The following is a 19,017-nucleotide window of genomic DNA, read 5'->3' on the forward strand; positions in this document are numbered from 1 at the left end:
TGGACATTTGTAAAATTTGGTGAATAGAGGACTTACACCCCCAAGGCATGCCCACGCCACACAGCAGATCGTGTCAGACATATTACACCACGATAGGTAGATGACCTCGACTTCCAAGGCGTGCCCATGCCTTCCAACCTTTGCGACAACAAAAGTCAAACGCGACCAGGACCCTCTCTAATCCTATTTTTCTACTTTTTTTATTTTCTTGTTTTGTTTGGTCTTTTTAATTTCTTTTGTCTTAGTTTCCCCTTGTCTTCTCCCCCTTTGCTTCACTCCCCCTCGTGCGCCCCAGCTCGCGCAGCACCTCACACTACCGCTCGCTCGACCTCCAGCCTAAGCCAGCTGACGAACGACTCAGCGCACGCCTTCCCCTGTGCGGGAAGCCTAGCGAACCCCAGTTTTGCAGCGCTGCAAGTTTTCGCACGTATTCGGACAGAGAGTTAGGCAGCTTTCTTTCCTCATATTGGATTCCAGTCGCCTCATCCGCCTCCCTCTTAGTGGTTTGCTGCATCGTCTTGGCTGTCAGGGAAGTTTCACCCCTTTATACTTACAATCTATTTGTCTTTGCTACATTGAGGACAATGTACGTTTTAGGTGTGGGGGGTATGGTTTCTATTATTTCTTTTTGCTTAAAACACAAAAAAAAAAGCAAAGAAAACAAAAATAAAAAAAAAGTGTAGTTAGTTGACTTTTTCTTTTGTTTCTACATTTGTTAACTGCTAGAGTATGTTGCTATGATGGATTGCACAATCAGGGTGCACGGGTGTGTGGTTATATATGCTAGCTATGCTTTTTGGTTTTTCTTGGCAATATCGTTGAATGTTGAATATGCTAGACTTGACCCATTTTTGAAACTTTTGAGAGCTTTTGAGCCATACACAAGCACATTATTCTTGTTTGCTTCGTTTATTTGATTGAGTGGGTATCACACATGGTATTGGCTTTCTAGAACTTGCTATTTTATATATGTTGAGGCCACATTTTGTAGAACTGAATGCATTTGAAATGATAAGGGCATTTAGGATCTAACCCTCTTTAACTTGCTACAAACCATGCCTTTATTCTGTTTCCCAATAGTGAACCAATTTGAGCTTTTAACCTTTCCTTTTGTTTATTGGATGTGATCGATAACCCATTACTTTTTTTAGACTTTCTTGTTCACCCTTGTGTCGTTAAGGGAAGTTTGAATTTCATCGTTTGTGCAAGGCAAATGAATTTAGGGTCGCAAGTGTTGTTAGAGTAGAATTTGTATGGTGCCGTTTCTATGCATCTGGAACAAAAAAAGGAGAAATCGTCAATAAGCTGGTGAGCAGAAGACTCTGTCTTCATCTCAGGGCGTGCCCACGCCAGAAACTGTAGAAGGATATCCAAAAGCCTGACCCGCGGGATTGGTAGCAACAGGGCCAATTAGGAAATCAGGTCCACGTGAACCGCTAAGATGCATGGGATGAAAACCCCTGGACAAAGTCTTGCTCCTTAACGTTTCTTTGCTTTTCTTTTCAGTGGCTACAAAAGGGGAAGAAGGCCAGATTCATGCCATATGAATTAGATTAGTTTTTAGCTTCTTTTCTTCGGTCAGACTTTTTCTCTTCTTTTCGGCGCCGAATAGAGGAAAAGCCAAAATCACGCGAGCTTAATAGATTAGCCTTTGTTTCCTCTTGTCAGCAATTTTACTCGCGGCTTTGGCTCTTGTTTGCAACCGACTTCCTCTAGTGCTTTTCTTTTACTTTTTGCTTCAGTACGAACACAGACCGAGAGATAATCAAGACTTTTCCTTTTGCTTTCGACGTTACTTTATTTTTTCCAATTCTTTGGCAATTGCGTGGATGGAATCAATTAAACCACGTGAGAGTAACACGATGAGGAGCAGTTAGGTTTCTCCTCTACCCAAAGGTTGATGCAAAGACGCGGTCCATAACATCTGTGAGATCTAATCAAATTTTCATTATTTCTTCCGATTCGTTACTATTCGTGCATTTCCTGGATTAATTATTCATGGGTATTTTATTAATTGAGTATCAACGGTCGAATATTTAATTTAATCTGATAACCCACTGCCACGTTAATTAAATTGAATCCGTAATTTTTCGTTTAGTTGACAACTAGTGGCAACCACCATAATTGATTTTATGTTGGGGAAACGTAAGATCTAGTTTAAGTAAACCCTCTTAGCGTGTTTATTGGTTAGGGTTGGGTTCTTCTAGTTTTAATGCAACTGAATAATTAAATTCCTACGGTAGTACCTAGGGTTGTTTTCTGGTTAGAGAAGCAGTTAATGGTCGTACCTTGATTATTAAAAAAGTAAGGAAGAACTGGTTGTCAGAACTTGTTGATAGCTATAACAAACTTGGTGACGAATGAATGAAGTATCTTTGCATCGATGATCATTTAATTGGACCGTGCCTGAAAAGTTGATCATTTGGGTAGAATTTTATTAATTGCTATTTTTAGTAAATTGTACTTGTTGAGTTAGTTTTTGAATTTTGTTTATTTTATTCTCATTCTTATTCCATTAAATATCCCCCAATTCTGTTTTATTGATTTGGAAAGAAATAACTTTCTACCCGTTTCCTGTGGAATCGACCCTGCTTGCCACTGTCTGCTAGTTAGTGGGTTTAGTCAAATAATTAATTCTGATATATCGGATTAAGCAAATTTTTCGGGAACATGGTGAATTAAGTAACCCATTGCGCAACTAGAGTCCCTACTCCAGTACTTAGAATTGATTATTGACTACTTTTGGTGGTAGTTAGGTTATGTTATTATTATTGCACCTCTCATATGATTTTAAAGCTATATATAACGCCCTCATAATTTGGATTAAAGTGTCAAAATGACAAAATTTGCATTCCATAATATAGTCAACTAAAATGTCAAAAATGTCTCTATGTAAAGTTGAAAATTATTTATTAACCACAGGCGTTTATGTATATGGTTTGAAAACTATAAGGGGATTATATGCTAAAACAATAAATCATAAAGGGATTTTATGATAAACTATAAAATCATACAGAGTTAGAGTGTCATGCATATTATGTTTATATATTTTGGTTGCTTCAAACATTTTAGTTATTAAACAAGGGTAATTTGGATATTTTCATGAATTCTATTGCAAATGATAATTTTCGTCATTTTGACACTTTAATTTAAACTATGAAGAGGTTATATATAATTTTTGAAACTATAGAGGGATTATATAAAAAATTGCTCAACGATGGGGGTAAAGTGTATTTTGCCCAAAACAGTACTGCTAGATTCAAACTGATGGAATCCTCTATGGATTGAAATTGTAAATACCCTTTTTCCTTTGACAGGACGAGACTTTCTTTGTAAAGGATTCGATTCTGCAATTACTTAACTCGAGCTGAATTCATGTTGCTCCATGAACTTTCAAATCAAACTCGATAACGATGCAGTCTACTCTTTTTTTTTTATAACAATGATGACATTTCTATAATTTAATTTATCCTATTCTACTCGAAGGGGAACTTAATCTATCCTATTCTACTGGGAGGGGGAGCCTAAAAAGCCTAGGCTACTCTTTTTTTTTTTTACAACAAAAATAACATTCCTATAACCTAATCTATCCAATTCTATTATAAGGGGCTAGCAGACATACAGATCTAACTGGACCAATGGGGTGTTTTAACACCTCCTTTGAATTTTTTTCACTACAAGTAGGATTTGAACCCCTGACCTATAAGCCAAAGAGGAATTTAGTCCTTTTTTGATAGCCACTGAGCTAAGAACAATGCCATTTTCTCAAAACCATTAAAACTATATTGAACGGAGTTTGGGGCAAGGACTATTGTAGGTGGCAACACTTCGGAAAGGTTGACGGCAATGATTTGGTTTAAAAAAAATTTAAGGATCAAATCTCATCTTGTGCATGAATTTTAATATCATATATGAGGTCCACAAAATTTTGTTCTATATTTATAAGTTGTTGAAAGAAAATTACATTCTAAACAAAGTAAGTTACATCTTGTGCAAATGAAACAAAATCGGTCCGAATGATTTTTTTGACAATCATTTGGACCCTTGGTCCATGGTGAACTTATTACAATATATAGAGACCTTCTCTTATAGACTATATATCACTGTACACCATTACACTGATAATTGAGTTTGACTTGTGAGGCCGATAACTGTGGTCCGTAATAAAACTTTCATAAGACGTACTTGGTTTCTGAAATGTTCTTCACATTTCATCAAATAAAATTTTTCATTCTTCACTTTTAAAATGAAATTTTATGTTTCATATAAAATCAAATTAGTAAAATTTAGTTGCAATCTAGATTTTTTACCTCTTTTTACCGTGAATCCATCCTGTGACCCATATGCATTCATTATTTTATGTATGGAAAGGTTGATCAGTTGCATGATGAAAAATGATCCACAATGTACAAGGAGAGTCTCTGATGCCACATCATACATTTGCACTTGTTAGTATAAAAAAATCTTTACATTGATAATATATACAATATTAATCTTATATATTTATTAATTCAAAGAATTATTGGATTAGAAAACTTAATGTGCATTCAGATACATAGATCAAGAAAATAAAATAAAAAGTGCAACGACAATTGCATATCTTTCATATTGTAGGTTTCGAGCAAATATGTCTTGATCGGGTTAAGGTAGTTGGTTTTGATATAGATTTGAATCAACTATCGTAATATAGAGGGCAAAGGTTATGGTTAGATTAGTAGATGACCTTATATTCTTTTCAAGTGGTCTACTTGAATTTGTTTAATAAGATTGAATCCAGATAGAGGATGAACTACATTCAACACAGGATATGGTGATGTTGAATTAGAGTAAACTAAAATTTAGAAAAGACTTCACTTAAAAGTAGCAATAGACTTTGTTTTAGCAAACCTTAGGAGAGATAAATGTAGTTGATTGAATATGTTTAGAATAATAATATACCATCCAAATCTATTTTCAATTGAGGTACCACATATGTTACATTTATGCATTCAAATCTACCAATTGTGATGCTTAAACAGCAACTTCTTGATCATATAGTTGGGTTTCTAATTTTTTTTAATGCTTTGAGGGATAATTTCTAAAAGTTAGTTTTTTTAGGAGTACAATGTCCTTTTTCTTTTTTTTTTGAAATATAAATTCTAGCCATATAGATAAGTGAGTTTGCTTCAGTAATCTTTCATTACAATACACTGACAATGAATTTCAATGATTTTCTTATTGTCCCATTCATCAATAGACTTCTAATTACCCTTTGGACTATTTACATAATACTAGCATTGAGTTATTCTTGCAATATTGCTCATAAGAGGGACAAAACGAATATGACTCTCTACTTTGTAAGTTAATTTGTTTGAACTTCAAGTTAATATTTTAAGTAAAGGATAAAAGTAGCTTGATAAGTATATAGTCTGTATTTGAGGCTTACAATGTTTTAGCAAATGCTGGGTAATCCCCTTACTAATCAAATTCAATGATCAATTACTAATTGATTTTCTAGATAAAGTGACCATATCCTTTAGTTAAGCATTAAGAGATGAGGCAAACCTATCATTGGAGAAGACCTTAGAATAGTTGGTGAGGTGGTAAGGAGGTTTTCCTAATTTTTCCTTAATAAGATTTTTATTCCTCTTTTTTCTCAAAATAAACTTTTTGGCTTTGGTATTCTGGCTATTTGAAACATTTGCAAGTGACGTTCCATGAAAACTGCATTAGAGTTTACTTATTCGAGATAAGGCAAATAAATCACTCACATGCAGTCACATATTTGTTGAAAAAATTCTTAAAAGAGGAGCAAAATAATGAGTAATCTTTAACAATAAGAATAACAAGCGTGCTAACATGTTAGTAACTAATTACTCAAGAAAAAAGAAAGAAAATTTGTTAATCTATACTAAAAATTAGGAATCGCATTTTTTTTTTTACTTGGAGACACTAGAGATAGTTAGTGAAAATTAATTCTGGATCAATGAACTTGGTGTATTGATGTTTTAGTTTAAAAATTTTCCTTCTTTTTATTGGTTAAATAGTTAACAAATGAGTTATTAGTTCTTAATTTTATTGTTTAAAGTTAGCTACTATTTTGCTTCTTTATTTTAAAATTTAATTTAATAGGCACATGATTAGACATGACTAAATTTTGTTAGTAATTGAGATAAAATTCTTCAAATGTCCTAAATCAACTTTAAATTGGATATAATGGGAACCGGATTTGCTCTTGCTAAAACTTTATGGACTAGAACTGCACATGTACTAAATATTGAGGATCATGATTGTTTTTGTTAAAACTTTAGGGACTAAAATTGCATATGGACTAAATATTAAGAATTAAAACTACATTTTTTTTTTCAAAAATGGAAAATTTATACCTACAAAAAAATTAAAAGTGGCATTCAGCAAATACAGCTTTTCAACAAATAGGATTGGTTGATTTCATATTAACTTTCAAAGACTTCTCTCATTGTGAGAGGAAATTTCTCTGTGCTCTAGAGAGAGAAAATCTGTGGCACCCCCACTTCTCCCTAAGGCGAACCAAAGGGTATCCACGGGACGCCTGCCTAGCTCTCGCCAGGACTCAAGCAATTCCATTTCAACTTATAGCCGGACCACACAATACAAGCCAATAACTTAGATACAATAAATATGGAAGCGTTCAAGCTTAATAATCGTCATCCATTATTCAATTCACACGTCGGTATACAAAATACATTTCGCCCCAAAAGTTACATTTCCATACCCAAAAGTACAATCCAAAACCAAAGGCATAACCAAGAGTAATAGCAAACCCTAAACAAAAGTACATCAGGAGGGTTTCTCCATTTCACCTCCGAGTTCAAACCTGTTAAGGAAAACAAATCTATAGGGTGAGAAAAACGCTCGTGAGGCTAAGAACACACATGCAGGCACACAGCTCAGGTAACAAACCCAATTTACAATTCAAGTAATAATTTGAAAGCAATTAATAATGCCAACAAAATGTAACAAAAAACAATTCAAGGATATAGTAGCTCTCAGGAGCTAAGTTCCACATTTTGCCGATGTCATTCGTATATCTCCCCGTGATGACTCTCCGTCAACCGGGTTGATATTTTCATATCCGTAGTTCACCACTTACTTCTCATCCGTCCACCATACACCTCTTCGGGCCCGCACAACATTTATAAGGCGATACTACACAAGTATGCCAAGCGAGATCTCTCAATAGATCAAACTTATCCTGTGAATCTCATGGCTCACCGAGGTTTTCGACCAAGCCCATGCCGGCTCAAGTTCCAAGGTCGGCCTATGAGTTTGGGCGTCCCCTGTGTATCATGTAAGTGTCGAGGAAATTCACTCCAACGACGTATGCAATCATAGCATACTATGTCATGTATTCAGGTATTTGACAGGTTTAAGCAGTATTTCAAGTCATGTAAACCAGGTAAATCATATTAAGTATGAATCATTTGTTTCAAATGAGAACGAGTGCGATAAAGTACACACTCGACTCCATTTTCAAAGAATCAAGTAGGCTAAGCATGTAATCAAGACCATAGAGTTCAAGTAGTCAAACACTTGACACTCACCAAGATATGCAAGCAAGTAGGTTGGATTGAGAGTTCAAACTTCCACGGTAGGGTCCTCTTGGAGGTTCTCGTGCGTGCCTGAACATTGAATAGTAGACAATTACTATAGGTCCCCATGTGGTGTGAAAGGTTGAACACGAGTAGGGTTCGGAAGTATTTTGAAATTTCGTTTAAACTTGTCTTTGAAGTTGGATTCTCGAAAAGGTACGAGACTCGAGTAATATCGGATTTTTATTTTTAAAATCATTGGATGGAAACGAGTACGTGCGAAATGATTGCAAAACGAACGATCGAAATCGGAAAGGGGATGGCCACGTCACAATCCGGACGGAACCTGGCCGGATATCCGGCCGGATTTCTGGCCGGATTAGAGGCAGTGGCTAACCTCCCTTTTTTTTCAAATTTCACCACCAATCCGGCCGATAATCCGGCCAGAAACTGGCCGGATTCAAGGCCGGATTCTGGTAGAATAGTTCCCACGCGAATTTCCTTTGAAATTTCAGAATTTTTCGATTTTTTGTCAAATTTTTGAAAAATCATAACTTCTTTTCTACTAGTCAAAAATTAATAAACTTGGTACCGTTGGAATCGTTTTTGAAAGTACTAAAAGTTACTAGAAGACACTGTTCCATGAATCTAAATGGAAGGTATTCAAAAATGAGTTTCAAGTTGCTGTCCCAGATCACCCAGGATTGAGCCGGGGTTGGTTTTTCGCTAACTTTGGAAATTCGGAAGAATTCACTCGTTGCAAACCAGCCCTTGAAATTTATAGCTCAATTAGAGGTGCAAGTAAGGTTTAGGGCAGAATAAACGGATCGAGAATTGGAGTTTCAAGCACCAAGATATGGTAGCTCAAAGTTGGGAAAAATTCAAGACTGTTACAAAATTTCCAGATTTGGTTCCGACTTTGGACCTTTTGTTAAGTGTCGAAACGGACTTGAATTGACACCAAATTTTGCAGTATGGTACTCCAATATGAAGGGTATTTCTCTATCAAATTTCGTGGAAAAATACCTTCGGGAAGGTGGTTAACCAATCAACCAAAGTTTGGAAAAATTCTCAAGGCAATCTGCCCTTAATCCTTTTCTTCCCAAATCCAATCGTTTGGCTAAGAAAATCCTCCAATCATGGTTCATATGTGAAAGGAAAGTTTAAGAAACATTCATGGTACATTTGGTAGGTGTTTAGTATCAAGAAATTCATTTAGTAAGACCACCACAAATGTCACGTCAAATCTGTCCAAATCCAAGGCTTTCAAGAACAAAACAGTCACCGTATCTTGATCATAACTCACTCAATTTAACTCGGATTTGAGCATGGTTGATAGTGTTAGAAAATACATGCATAGGGTTATAATTTCACAGAAGAAATCGTTTTAAGTTTCAGCATGCAACTAGCTTGAAATTAAGCCTAAAGTTGCAGCATCATCAAATCATTTCGGCAGAACGGCGAAACAGGGCAGCTGAATTCAGATGAGTGGTGCGGTTCACACACATGGAACCAGAATGTACATTATATACCGTTGGAAATATGGGAATGTCTAGTTTCAAATGCAGCTAACGGCACTTGATTTCGACGTCGGAGTACGGAGTTATGGACGAAATACGAACACTGGTCTGGATTACGACGAAACTGTTTTCCAGATTACTAGCTTTGGGAATAAATTCGTTTGACCAACCAAAACTCAGTATTTTTCAATGAAAATTTTTACACAACTACTACAACATATAAACAACACAATCAAGCCATTAAATCCTCAAATTTCTGCATTAAAGTGACCGAACAGAGCAGGGGTAAAATGGAAACTTTTTGCTTCAAGAGCTCAATGAAGTTTCTGGCGATAATGCACCTTTAATCTACTCCCTTAAACACTAATTCAACAATAAAACCATCATCAAACATCATCACAGCCATCAACTCAAAGTGGGAGTTCATAGAGCCCACATTTAACAATTTCTAACAATAATAAGCTACCCATAAGCATAATCAAGCTCTTAAGTGTGAGTTGGCCTTCAATGAACAAGATTTGAAGAGTGGATCATGGTTACCTTACTTGTGTGCTAAAAGGTCAGATTTTGGTGTCCAAAAGCTCCAAGAAAAACCGTGAATGTGCAGCTCCTTCTTTGTCCAAGTGCTTGTCCAAGTGAAGAGCTAAGTGTGTGTGAAGTTTTGGTTGAATTTGGTGGAGTTTGTAGAGGAAATGGTGGAAGTTTTCGGTTGCTCTTTGCTGCAGTTGCTAGCCGTCCATGAAGCTTGCAGATATGAATGTTAGTCTGATTCCTTTTTGCGTACAAAGAACGCCGACCGTCTAATATTTTAAGTACGTAAAATTTAATTGCAACTAGTGCCCTACTCGCGCGTTTTGTGTTCAATTTCCCTTAAGTTTGTTGCACTAGTGCACTAAACCTCTAGGGCACTTACATTCATATAAATATTATTCATTCTTAATTGTCCCAAAATAATTGTCCAAAGTCCCTCAATTAAGCGCGCACATGAAAATACGTATTTCCAATTTATGCGCAATAAAATGAAACCTTCGAGAAATTCTTATAACGATCGTACCACAAGCTATCACTTGTGTGCTTAAACCTAAAGTTGTCTATTTTAGGACCATTGTATATGTCTCAAATTTTTGAACTTATTGTACTCCCAATTGGCCAAAGTTTTCAGACACGTTTTCACTTTTCACTAATCAGGCTTTTTTTTAAAAAAAATAATTTTTGAAATGAAATACTTTAAAAATATAACGATACTATAAATCATGTACTTAGGTCCAATAAGGCTTAAAAAAATATTATTCGTGACAAAAATCCAAATAAATAATTAATTTAGCCAAAATTAGGGATTTTTAAAATAATAGAATTTTCGAGTCCTCACAAAATCCCCCTTTTGTCGGTGTTCATACTTTTCATACGTTTCGCACTTTTCCCAACAAAATTCAAAATCCTGATCTATCAGCTCTTGGCGCCATGAGTAACAACCTTCCATTAATAGAAACTTAACGATTCCTTCCTTCCATTAATGGAAACGTACCGATCTCAGCATTTCTTCTGGAATAAGCTTTGGATGCTCTAATGATGGCAGCCAGATCAATCGTTCTCTTTTAGTTTCGTTTTGAATAAAAAGCAGTCGTTGCTGATTTTATTTCTTTTGCTTCAAGTTTTATCCAGTAGAGCTAGGTTCGTGTTTAATTTCGTTCTGTGTGTTTTGATTGTTTGTTTCAGGACTGGTTGGTACTGGTATTTGTTGGCGACATTGAAGGACGCTGAATAGCTCCTGGCCTGGCCTACTCTGGAAGCTTCCTGTGATTTCCAGTGAGAGGTCTATGGGAAGGACAATGGAAGGTATCGAGGAGGTTTTACGCAGATTCAGGTTGTCAGAAAAGGAAAGAGTATGAGTCCAGTTAGAGGAGGGGGAAGTGGCAACATGTGTATTAGAATGTAAGCAAAGTTTAATAGGTAAAGTATGGGGAAATTAACCGGCTCACATAGGTGGAGTTAAGAGCTTTGTGCACAGTATGTGATCTCGGGTGAAGCACTTAAAAATAGTGGAGATTGGGCGTAATATGTTTCAGTTTATATTTGATAAGGAATAGGATATAGAGGTGGTGTTGAACAGGAGGCCATGGATCTATGATGGACAGCCTTTAGTGTTGTTGCGATGGGAACTTGGATTGGAGGAAAATGAGGAAATGCTACGTAAAACCTTAATCTGTGTGCAGATCTGGAACATACCTTTGCATTGGGCAACAAAGGAAGCTGGTAGGAAGATTGGGAGTATATTCCAACAGGTGAAGGAGGTGATTATTCCACAGAATGGAGGTAAGGAAGGTAAACACCTAAAGGTTCTAGTTGAAATTGATCTTTCCACCCCCTACCTAGAGGTGTTATGGTAAACAGTAATGGTATTAAGAGATGGATTGAATTCAAATATGAGAAGTGTCCAGATTTTTGTTTTGGTTGCGGTTTAATTGGTCATGGTTAAAGGATTTGTAGCAAAAGAGGATTGGATACTGAAAAGGCATCACAATATGGGAACTAGCTGAGAGCTAGTTACCCTAGAAGTCCTAACAGGAGGAACAGGTCTGAAAATAGGAATGAGGATAGGGGAGAGGAAGGGAGCCATAATCATGATAGTAGGGAAGTGAGGAGGGAGGGGGAACAATTTTTACTAACATACACTGATGATTTCCATAAGAAGGAGGATCTCAAGCACACTGTCTAGGTGGAGTTGATTGGCGACAGTGGAGCATTGATGGGGGGTAGAGAGGGGATGAAGAGGGGATCTGCTGAGATTGGGGAGGGGAGAGGGAAAGGTAAACAGGGAGAGGATGGATTAGACAAGGAAGGGACAAGGATTATTGAGGTAAGGAAGGGTGATGGGAGGAAAGAGAGGCAAGGAGTATAGTAGGAGAAGGAATGCTCAGAAGTAGGGGTAGGGGACTTAGCTGATTTGATGTGGATTGATGGAGTAAGGGGTAAGGGAGGTGAGGATAGTGCTGTGATAAAGGGAACAGGAGGGAAGGAAGAAGAACTGGTAACTAAGGGAGAGGAGGAGAGAGGAAAGGGGGTAAGCAGAGAGGAAGACCAAAAGGGAACCATTCTGTAAGCAAGAGTTGGAGAAGGCTGGTATTGGAGGTAAGTAAAAGGAAGCCACTGATTGAGGCAAACAGTGAGCTTACTGACAATAAGAAGGGGAAAAGGAAGGTAGGAGCTTTGGGAAGCGAGGGGGAATGGACTTAGCAGAGAAGGAAAACTGGAAAAGAGCTAGAACTAAGAGTGGATCCTGTGATTGGATGGAAGTAGCTGAGGGATTGGAGTCCTCCATTAACAGGACTCCAACAATCAAATGAAGGCTGTGGTGTGGAACTGTCGAGGTGTTGAAAGCCCCTTGACAGTTCCCCAACTGAGGGAGGTCGTGAGACTCCTCTCCTTCTTTAGTATTCTTATCAGAAATAAAAAAGAAAAAAGTTACCTGAATAGTGTGATGCAATGGATTAGGTTTGACAAGGTATTTGTGTTTGATCTAGTTGGCAGGGCAAGGGGTTTGGTTGTGATTTGAAAGTAGGAACTGAGGGTGAAAAGGATGTTATTTACCAGTTTCACCATAGAACTGCTAATAGAGGACACAGAATTTGGTTTTGATTGGTGGTGCATATGTGTATATGCCAGTTCAGATGTAGGAATCAGGAAAGAACAGTGGAATGTAATTCACAGAAGAAGTGCTATATAGGGGGAGCATTGGGCAATCATGGGAGATCTGAATGACATTACTTCTAATAGGGAAAAGTGGGTAGGTAATCTGAGAGCTGAGGTGAGGTGCCAAGATTTTAACTCCTTCATCAACAACAATGAACTAGTGGACATTGGTTTTGAGGAAGTTCCTTGGACATGGTGTCATAACTGGGGGAATGAAGGAGAGGTAAAAGAGAGGTTCGATAAGATTCTAGGAACAAAGGAATGGATACGGAAGATAGATAAGGCAAAGTGTTTGCATGTGGGAACTAAGGCTTCAGATCACTGCATGTTGGTGTTGGATACAAATCCAGGGGGGAGGAAGTGTAAGAAAAGGTTTATGTTTGACAGAAGATGGTTACTGAATAAGGATGTAAAGGAGGTAGTGGGGAGAGCTTGGGGAGAGCACCAACAAGGATCCAGGCTATATACGGTTCAGTGTAAAATAAAAAAAGTAAGAATGAATCTCCTGAGCTGGAGTAGAAAAAGCTTCAGTAACTCTAAGAAATTGATAGAGCAGGTTAAAAATGAAATAGAGAAGGTTAAGTTGAATAAGCTAAGTGGCTTTAGGATTAAACTATTGGGGTTGAAGAGGAAACTGGCTAATGCCTATAAAAAGGAGGAATTATTTTGGAGCCAGAAGGTAAGGCTAAAATGGTTAAAGGAAGGGGACAAAAACACTGGTTATTTTCATACTACTGTGGTTGGTAGGAGGAAAGCAAATAGGCTTAGAGCATTGAAAAGAAGGAATGGGGACTGGTGTAGAAGTGCGGAGGAATCTAGGGAAGAGATTTTAGACTACTTTGAGCAAATTTTCACTTCAGATATCCTAAGGAATTTGCTGAAGTGTTGCAAGAAATCCCACAGACTATCTCAGCTGAGATGAACAGGAAGCTAACCAAGGAAGTCTCAGAACAGGAGATCTATCAGGCAGTGTTTTCAATGCAACCAAACAAATCTCCTGAACCAGACGGTATGTCTCCTTGTTTCTTCCAAAAGTTTTGGCAAATTGTTAAGTCTGATATTGTTCCAACTGTCCAAAGTTTCTTTCATTCTGGTTTCCTTTTGAAATCTATTAATAAGACTCTGATCAGTCTGATTCCTAAACTTGATTCCCCTACTTTAGTCACAGAGTACAGATCTATTAGCTTGTGTAATGTTTCATATGAAATCATTGCTAAAGTGCTAACTAACAGATTTAAAAATGTCCTGAAACATTGCATTAGTGCTTCTCAGTCTGCCTTTGTTCCAGGCAGGCAGATTCTGGACAATGTGTTGATTGCTCATGAAAGTGTTCATTTTTAAAAAAATAAAAGGATTGGAGGGGATGGTTATATGGTTGTCAAGTTAGATATGTCCAAAGCTTATGATAGAGTGGAATGAGTGTTTCTAGCTAAATGGGATTCTATCCTAGGTGGATTCAATGGATTATGGAATGTATTACTAGTGTGACATATTCTGTAAACATTAATGGGAAAAAAACTGGTTTCATTAGACCTACTAGGGGTCTAAGACAGGGGGATCCATTGTCTCCTTACCTTTTTTTTGATCTGTGCTGAAGGATTCTCATCTCTGATCAAACAAGCTAACAGTCAAGGCAATCTGTGACGACCCCACCTCCCCCTAAGACGAACCAAAGGGTTCGGCAGACCGCCTTCCCAACTCTCACCAGGGCTCACTCACATATCACTTTAAGAGCAAGTAAAGATGTGCCAATCAAACTTAACATATATACAATCATTAACACAGATATACAATCCTCAAGGTTAAGTACAAAATTTTAGGATCCAATCAATTACTAATACTATCACTATTACACAACAAAAGTTCTAATCAAAAGTTTAATCTTCCTCTAATCATTCATCCTTGCTCTCAAACCCTGTAAGGAAAACAAATGTAATGAAATAGAGGGGTGACCTAAAGTTCAGTGAGGTTCCTATACACATAACCAAGCAATTAAAACAAGAACATTATTCATTTAATAATAATCAATCGAGAAACATTCACAATATAAAAATAATGAAAACACACTCATTAAAAGGATACATGTTCACGTAGAGTCCTTCGTTCCATCATTCATTTATTCAGCCCATCATTCTCCCACATTCCATCATTCATTTTTTTCCTTATAACTTTAACATCTCATTTCATTCATTTCATTTCCCATCACTAACCAATTCACTGACCAGTTCTCCACCAACTTTCGTGGTCATACTCGAATATATCAAAACACTGTCCCAAGATCACCAGTAGCCCGACCGAGTCTACTTCTGGATTGAGTCAACTGGCAACGAAGGGCAAGTGCCCAATTCAGCCAAAAGGCTTACATTCATGCACAAGTAGTATTCAATCATTGAAAATTCACTTTTTGGCTTGGGTCGAGTGCGATAAAGTACATATTCGCCCATCGAAAATCTATTTAACAATCATTAGAAAGCATTTAACATTCAAACAATCACTCATAGATATTCATATAGTCACTTATTGCATAAACATGCAAGGAACACTCATCCTAAACAAGTCACGTTTTATCAAAATTCATTTCAGGGCCGGCACCTTGGCCACTCTCGTAATCTGCAGTCAAATATTGTCCACAAAGAGCCAATCATACACGAGTGCAAGTTGCATAACTTATATTTCTATATCAAAGGAAAAGGTATGAAAAGTATAGTAAGTCATATAGGCAATTGCACACATAATTTGTAAAAGAAAATGATCAAAACGGTTAAATTCAAAGCCAATATGTGCAACTAAAACCCATGTTTTGAATACTTGTTTAGAATGTTAGAAATCAGATTTAGAACACTTGAGAAGTACATGTTAAGTTGGACCAAAAAAATGAAAAACAAGAGAAAGGCAACGAAAAACAATGAAGATGGCAGCTTTGCCATCTTTTGGTGTTTTGGTCACAACTGAAGCTACATTTATCGGATTGAGGCAAATTTTATGGAGTTTCAAAGTTAAGATCTAGACCTACATTTTCTGTAGAGATAACAACATCCAGTTCTCGCATTTTCAGGGTAAAAAATGGACTGTCAGAATCACATGAAAAATAGGTCAGTGTGATAAAGTACACACTCACCTATCGAAAATCTATTGAACAATCATTATAAAGCATTTAACATTCAAACAATCACTCACAGATATTCACATAGTCACTTATTGCATAAACATGCAAGAAACACTCACCCTAAACAAGTCATGTTTTATCAAAATTCAGTTCAGGGCCGGCACCTTGGCCACTCTCGAAATCTGCAGTCAAATATTGTCCACAAAGAGCCAATCATACACGAGTGTAAGCTGCATAACTTATATTTCTATATCAAAGGAAAAGGCATGAAAAGTATAGTAAGTTATATAGGCAATGTGCACACATAATTTGTAAAAAAAAAATGAGCAAAGCGGTGAAGTTCAAAGCCAATATGTGCAACTAAAATCCATGTTTTGAATACTTGTTTAGAATGTTAGAAATCAGATTTAGAACACTTGAGAAGTACATGTTAAGTCGGACCAAGGAAATGGAAAACAAGAGAAAGGCAACGAAAAATAATGAAGATGGCAGTTTTGCCATCCTTTGGTGTTTTGATCACAACTGAAGCTATACTTATCGGATTGAGGTAAATTTTATGGAGTTTCGAAGCTAAGATTTTAGACCTACATTTTCTGTGAGACATCAATACCCAATTCTTGCATTTCTAGGGTAAAAATGGATGGTTAGAAGCACATGAAAAACAGGTCAGGAAAATTAGAATTTTTTGCGCAATCAGGAGTTCTCTAGCCAAATCATAAGCTAAAATGATCCAATTAATCTGAAATTTTGCAGGTAGAAAGTTAACTTAAATCCCTATAATTTTCATGTTTTATCCAAAAGCTGATTCAGTTTAAAACATGGAGAAATTCACAGCCCAAATTGATTCCAAAAACAGGGTAGAACTAACATTCACCACCAAATGCTGGAATTTTGCATATCAATCCTAAAACTACTCATCAAAGCTGGAAATTGCTTGACAAAGCTGAAATTTCATCTTTTAAGGCTAAATATCACAATCAAACCACTAATCATCTTACAAATTTCATATCCAATCTCTCTACCAACATTGGATAGCTAAACAACATAATCAAGGCTAAAAAATTACCAAACCCTAGCTGAAATTTCATAATCAACACCAAAACTAGAGTATCATTCAATATATTTCAAGATTCAAAACTTCTACTCCACATTTTGCTAAATTAGAAAGAAAAAGGAAGTTTTAGACTTATACCTTCCAAAACACTTGAAGAAAGTGAAGAACCAAGCTATTTCTTTCCAAACAATTCCACAACAAGCTTCCTTAGTTCCTTGGTGCTAGTTTAATCGGTTTAGTTTTGTAGTTTCAACTCAAACAAGGCAAGATTCAAGGTTTGTAGTTAGTGGTTTCCTCTCTTTTTTTCTCTCCCAATTTTTGGCCAACACAAGAAGGCAATGAAGAAAAATGAACCAAGAAGAAAGATAAGAAGAAAGAAAACTCATTTGGTCAACCAACTCTTGGATCTTTGACACTTGTCAAAGCCAAGTTTTCTCTCTTTTTTTTTTCTTTCCTTTTCCTTAGTCAACAAAGATGGCTGGATTAAAGGGTAATTTATGAAGGATTATGTGAAATAAAAACAAGAAGATTAGGGTAAGAAAGTAGTGGTCAAGTGGTGTACTCGATCGGTAGCAAACGGTGCACGTCGGTTCAAGTCGATTTTCCTTAACTCTCGCGTACTTGTGTTTTAACTTGTGATTCACTCACTTATTATTAGCACTTCTAATCACACACTTTCTCCTACCTAATACTCACTCTTATCCATCAAATTTAGCACACATACCTTACCAAGTGATCACACTACCAAAATACACAAAAATTCTAATTTACCCTAACTATAAAACTAAGGTAAAACTCTTAATACTATCATTTATTATATCTATTGGGGGAATAAAATTAGTAGTAAAATGAATTATAAAGTAGTTTATTCAAAATAAAAGGGAATTTTAAGAAAATATAAGCAAATTTTCAAGTCGTCACACTCTCTCCCTCTTACACAAAAATCCGGGATGTCACACAATCTGACAGGATTGAGAATTGCTAGAGGGGCTCCTTGTCTATCTAATTTATTTTTTGTAGATGATTCTCTAATTTTCTGCAAAGCAAGTGGAGGGGAGGCAGGCCAGCTAAGGAGGATCCTAGATGTGTACAGGAAGGCTTCAGGCCAGTTGATCAACATGGAGAAATCTTCTCTGTTTTTCAGCAGAAATGTGAGTCAAAGATAGAAGGTAGAGGTGATGAGTGTGTTGCGGGGAATGCAGCAGGTTTCACAAAGCAAATATCTAGGATTGCCATTGGTTATTGGTAGATCAAAGAGACAAGTTTTTTATTTTATAAGGCAAAAAACAATAACCAGGCTGAAAGGATGGAAGGAGAAACTGCTAAGTCCAGCTGGGAAAGAGGTGTTACTGAAAGCTGTCATTATGGCTTTGCCTACTTATGTCATGTCCTCCTGTCTCCTTCCAAAAGTATTGTGCAAGGAGATTTATTCTGAATGGCAAAGTACTGGTGGGGGCAAAAGGAAAAGGAGAATAAGGTGCACTGGTTGAGCTAGAGTAAGATGACTGAGGTAAAGGCAGAAGGGGGCTGGGATTTAGGGAGCTACATGAATTCAACCTGGCTTTGCTTGCAAAGCAGCTATGGAGAATTCTGATGAATCCCAACTTACTGATGAGTAAAATTCTGAAGGCCAGGTATTTTAAGGGGACATCAATCTGAAGGACAAAGAGTCATGGTGCAGACTCATGGTGCTAGAAGAGTCTGTTGCAGGCAAAAAATGTACTGGAGGAGGGATTGAGAAAGCAGGTGGGAGATGGCAAATCTATAAATATATGGGACAATAGATGGATTCCAGGTACTGAGGATCGGAAAGTAAAAACAAGGAGGGGGGAGGGTATTGAGTTACAGAAAGTGAGTGATCTTATTAAGGGGGGAATGTGGGACAAGGAGGTGATTGCACAGGTTTTTGATAGGGAAGAAGGTAGGAAGATATTGAGTATTCTACTTAGTGAGGAGCCTAGGAAGGACAGAATATTCTGGGCATTTTCAAACACTGGTATGTATACTGTAAAGTCAAGATACAGGCTGGTAAAGAGAAAGAAAAGGAAGGATGGTGAAGAGTGGACAGAGGCAGGAACTAGTTATAGGAGGATAGGT

The 19,017-nt window shown here is 37.0% G+C and overlaps 1 protein-coding gene and 1 long non-coding RNA gene across 3 annotated transcripts; one reads left to right on the plus strand and one right to left on the minus strand.

Moving 5' to 3' along the window:
- Positions 1–6,610: 6,610 nt before the first annotated feature.
- LOC113699700 (uncharacterized) lies at positions 6,611–9,834 on the minus strand. 2 transcript variants are annotated; one of them, XR_003450464.2, is made up of 3 exons: positions 9,611–9,834; positions 7,563–7,640; positions 6,611–6,835 (listed from the first exon to the last, which is right to left on the minus strand). It is a non-coding gene; the product is annotated as an uncharacterized lncRNA (long non-coding RNA). The 2 variants fall into 2 exon arrangements; XR_011813779.1 differs by lacking the exon at positions 7,563–7,640.
- Positions 9,835–12,812: 2,978 nt separating this feature from the next.
- On the plus strand, positions 12,813–13,682 carry LOC140038339 (uncharacterized). Its single transcript, XM_072083662.1, has one exon. It carries the CDS (start codon positions 12,813–12,815, stop codon positions 13,680–13,682), a length of 870 nt encoding a protein of 289 aa, XP_071939763.1.
- The last annotated feature ends 5,335 nt before the right edge of the window (positions 13,683–19,017 follow it).

Source organism: Coffea arabica, chromosome 1c (assembly GCF_036785885.1).
Source record: "Coffea arabica cultivar ET-39 chromosome 1c, Coffea Arabica ET-39 HiFi, whole genome shotgun sequence".
Taxonomy (NCBI): Eukaryota; Viridiplantae; Streptophyta; class Magnoliopsida; order Gentianales; family Rubiaceae; genus Coffea; species Coffea arabica.

Coding starts and splice junctions, on each gene's coding strand:
- LOC140038339 (XM_072083662.1), top strand. CDS start 12,813: ATGGGAGATCTGAATGACATTACTTCTAATAGGGAAAAGTGGGTAGGT.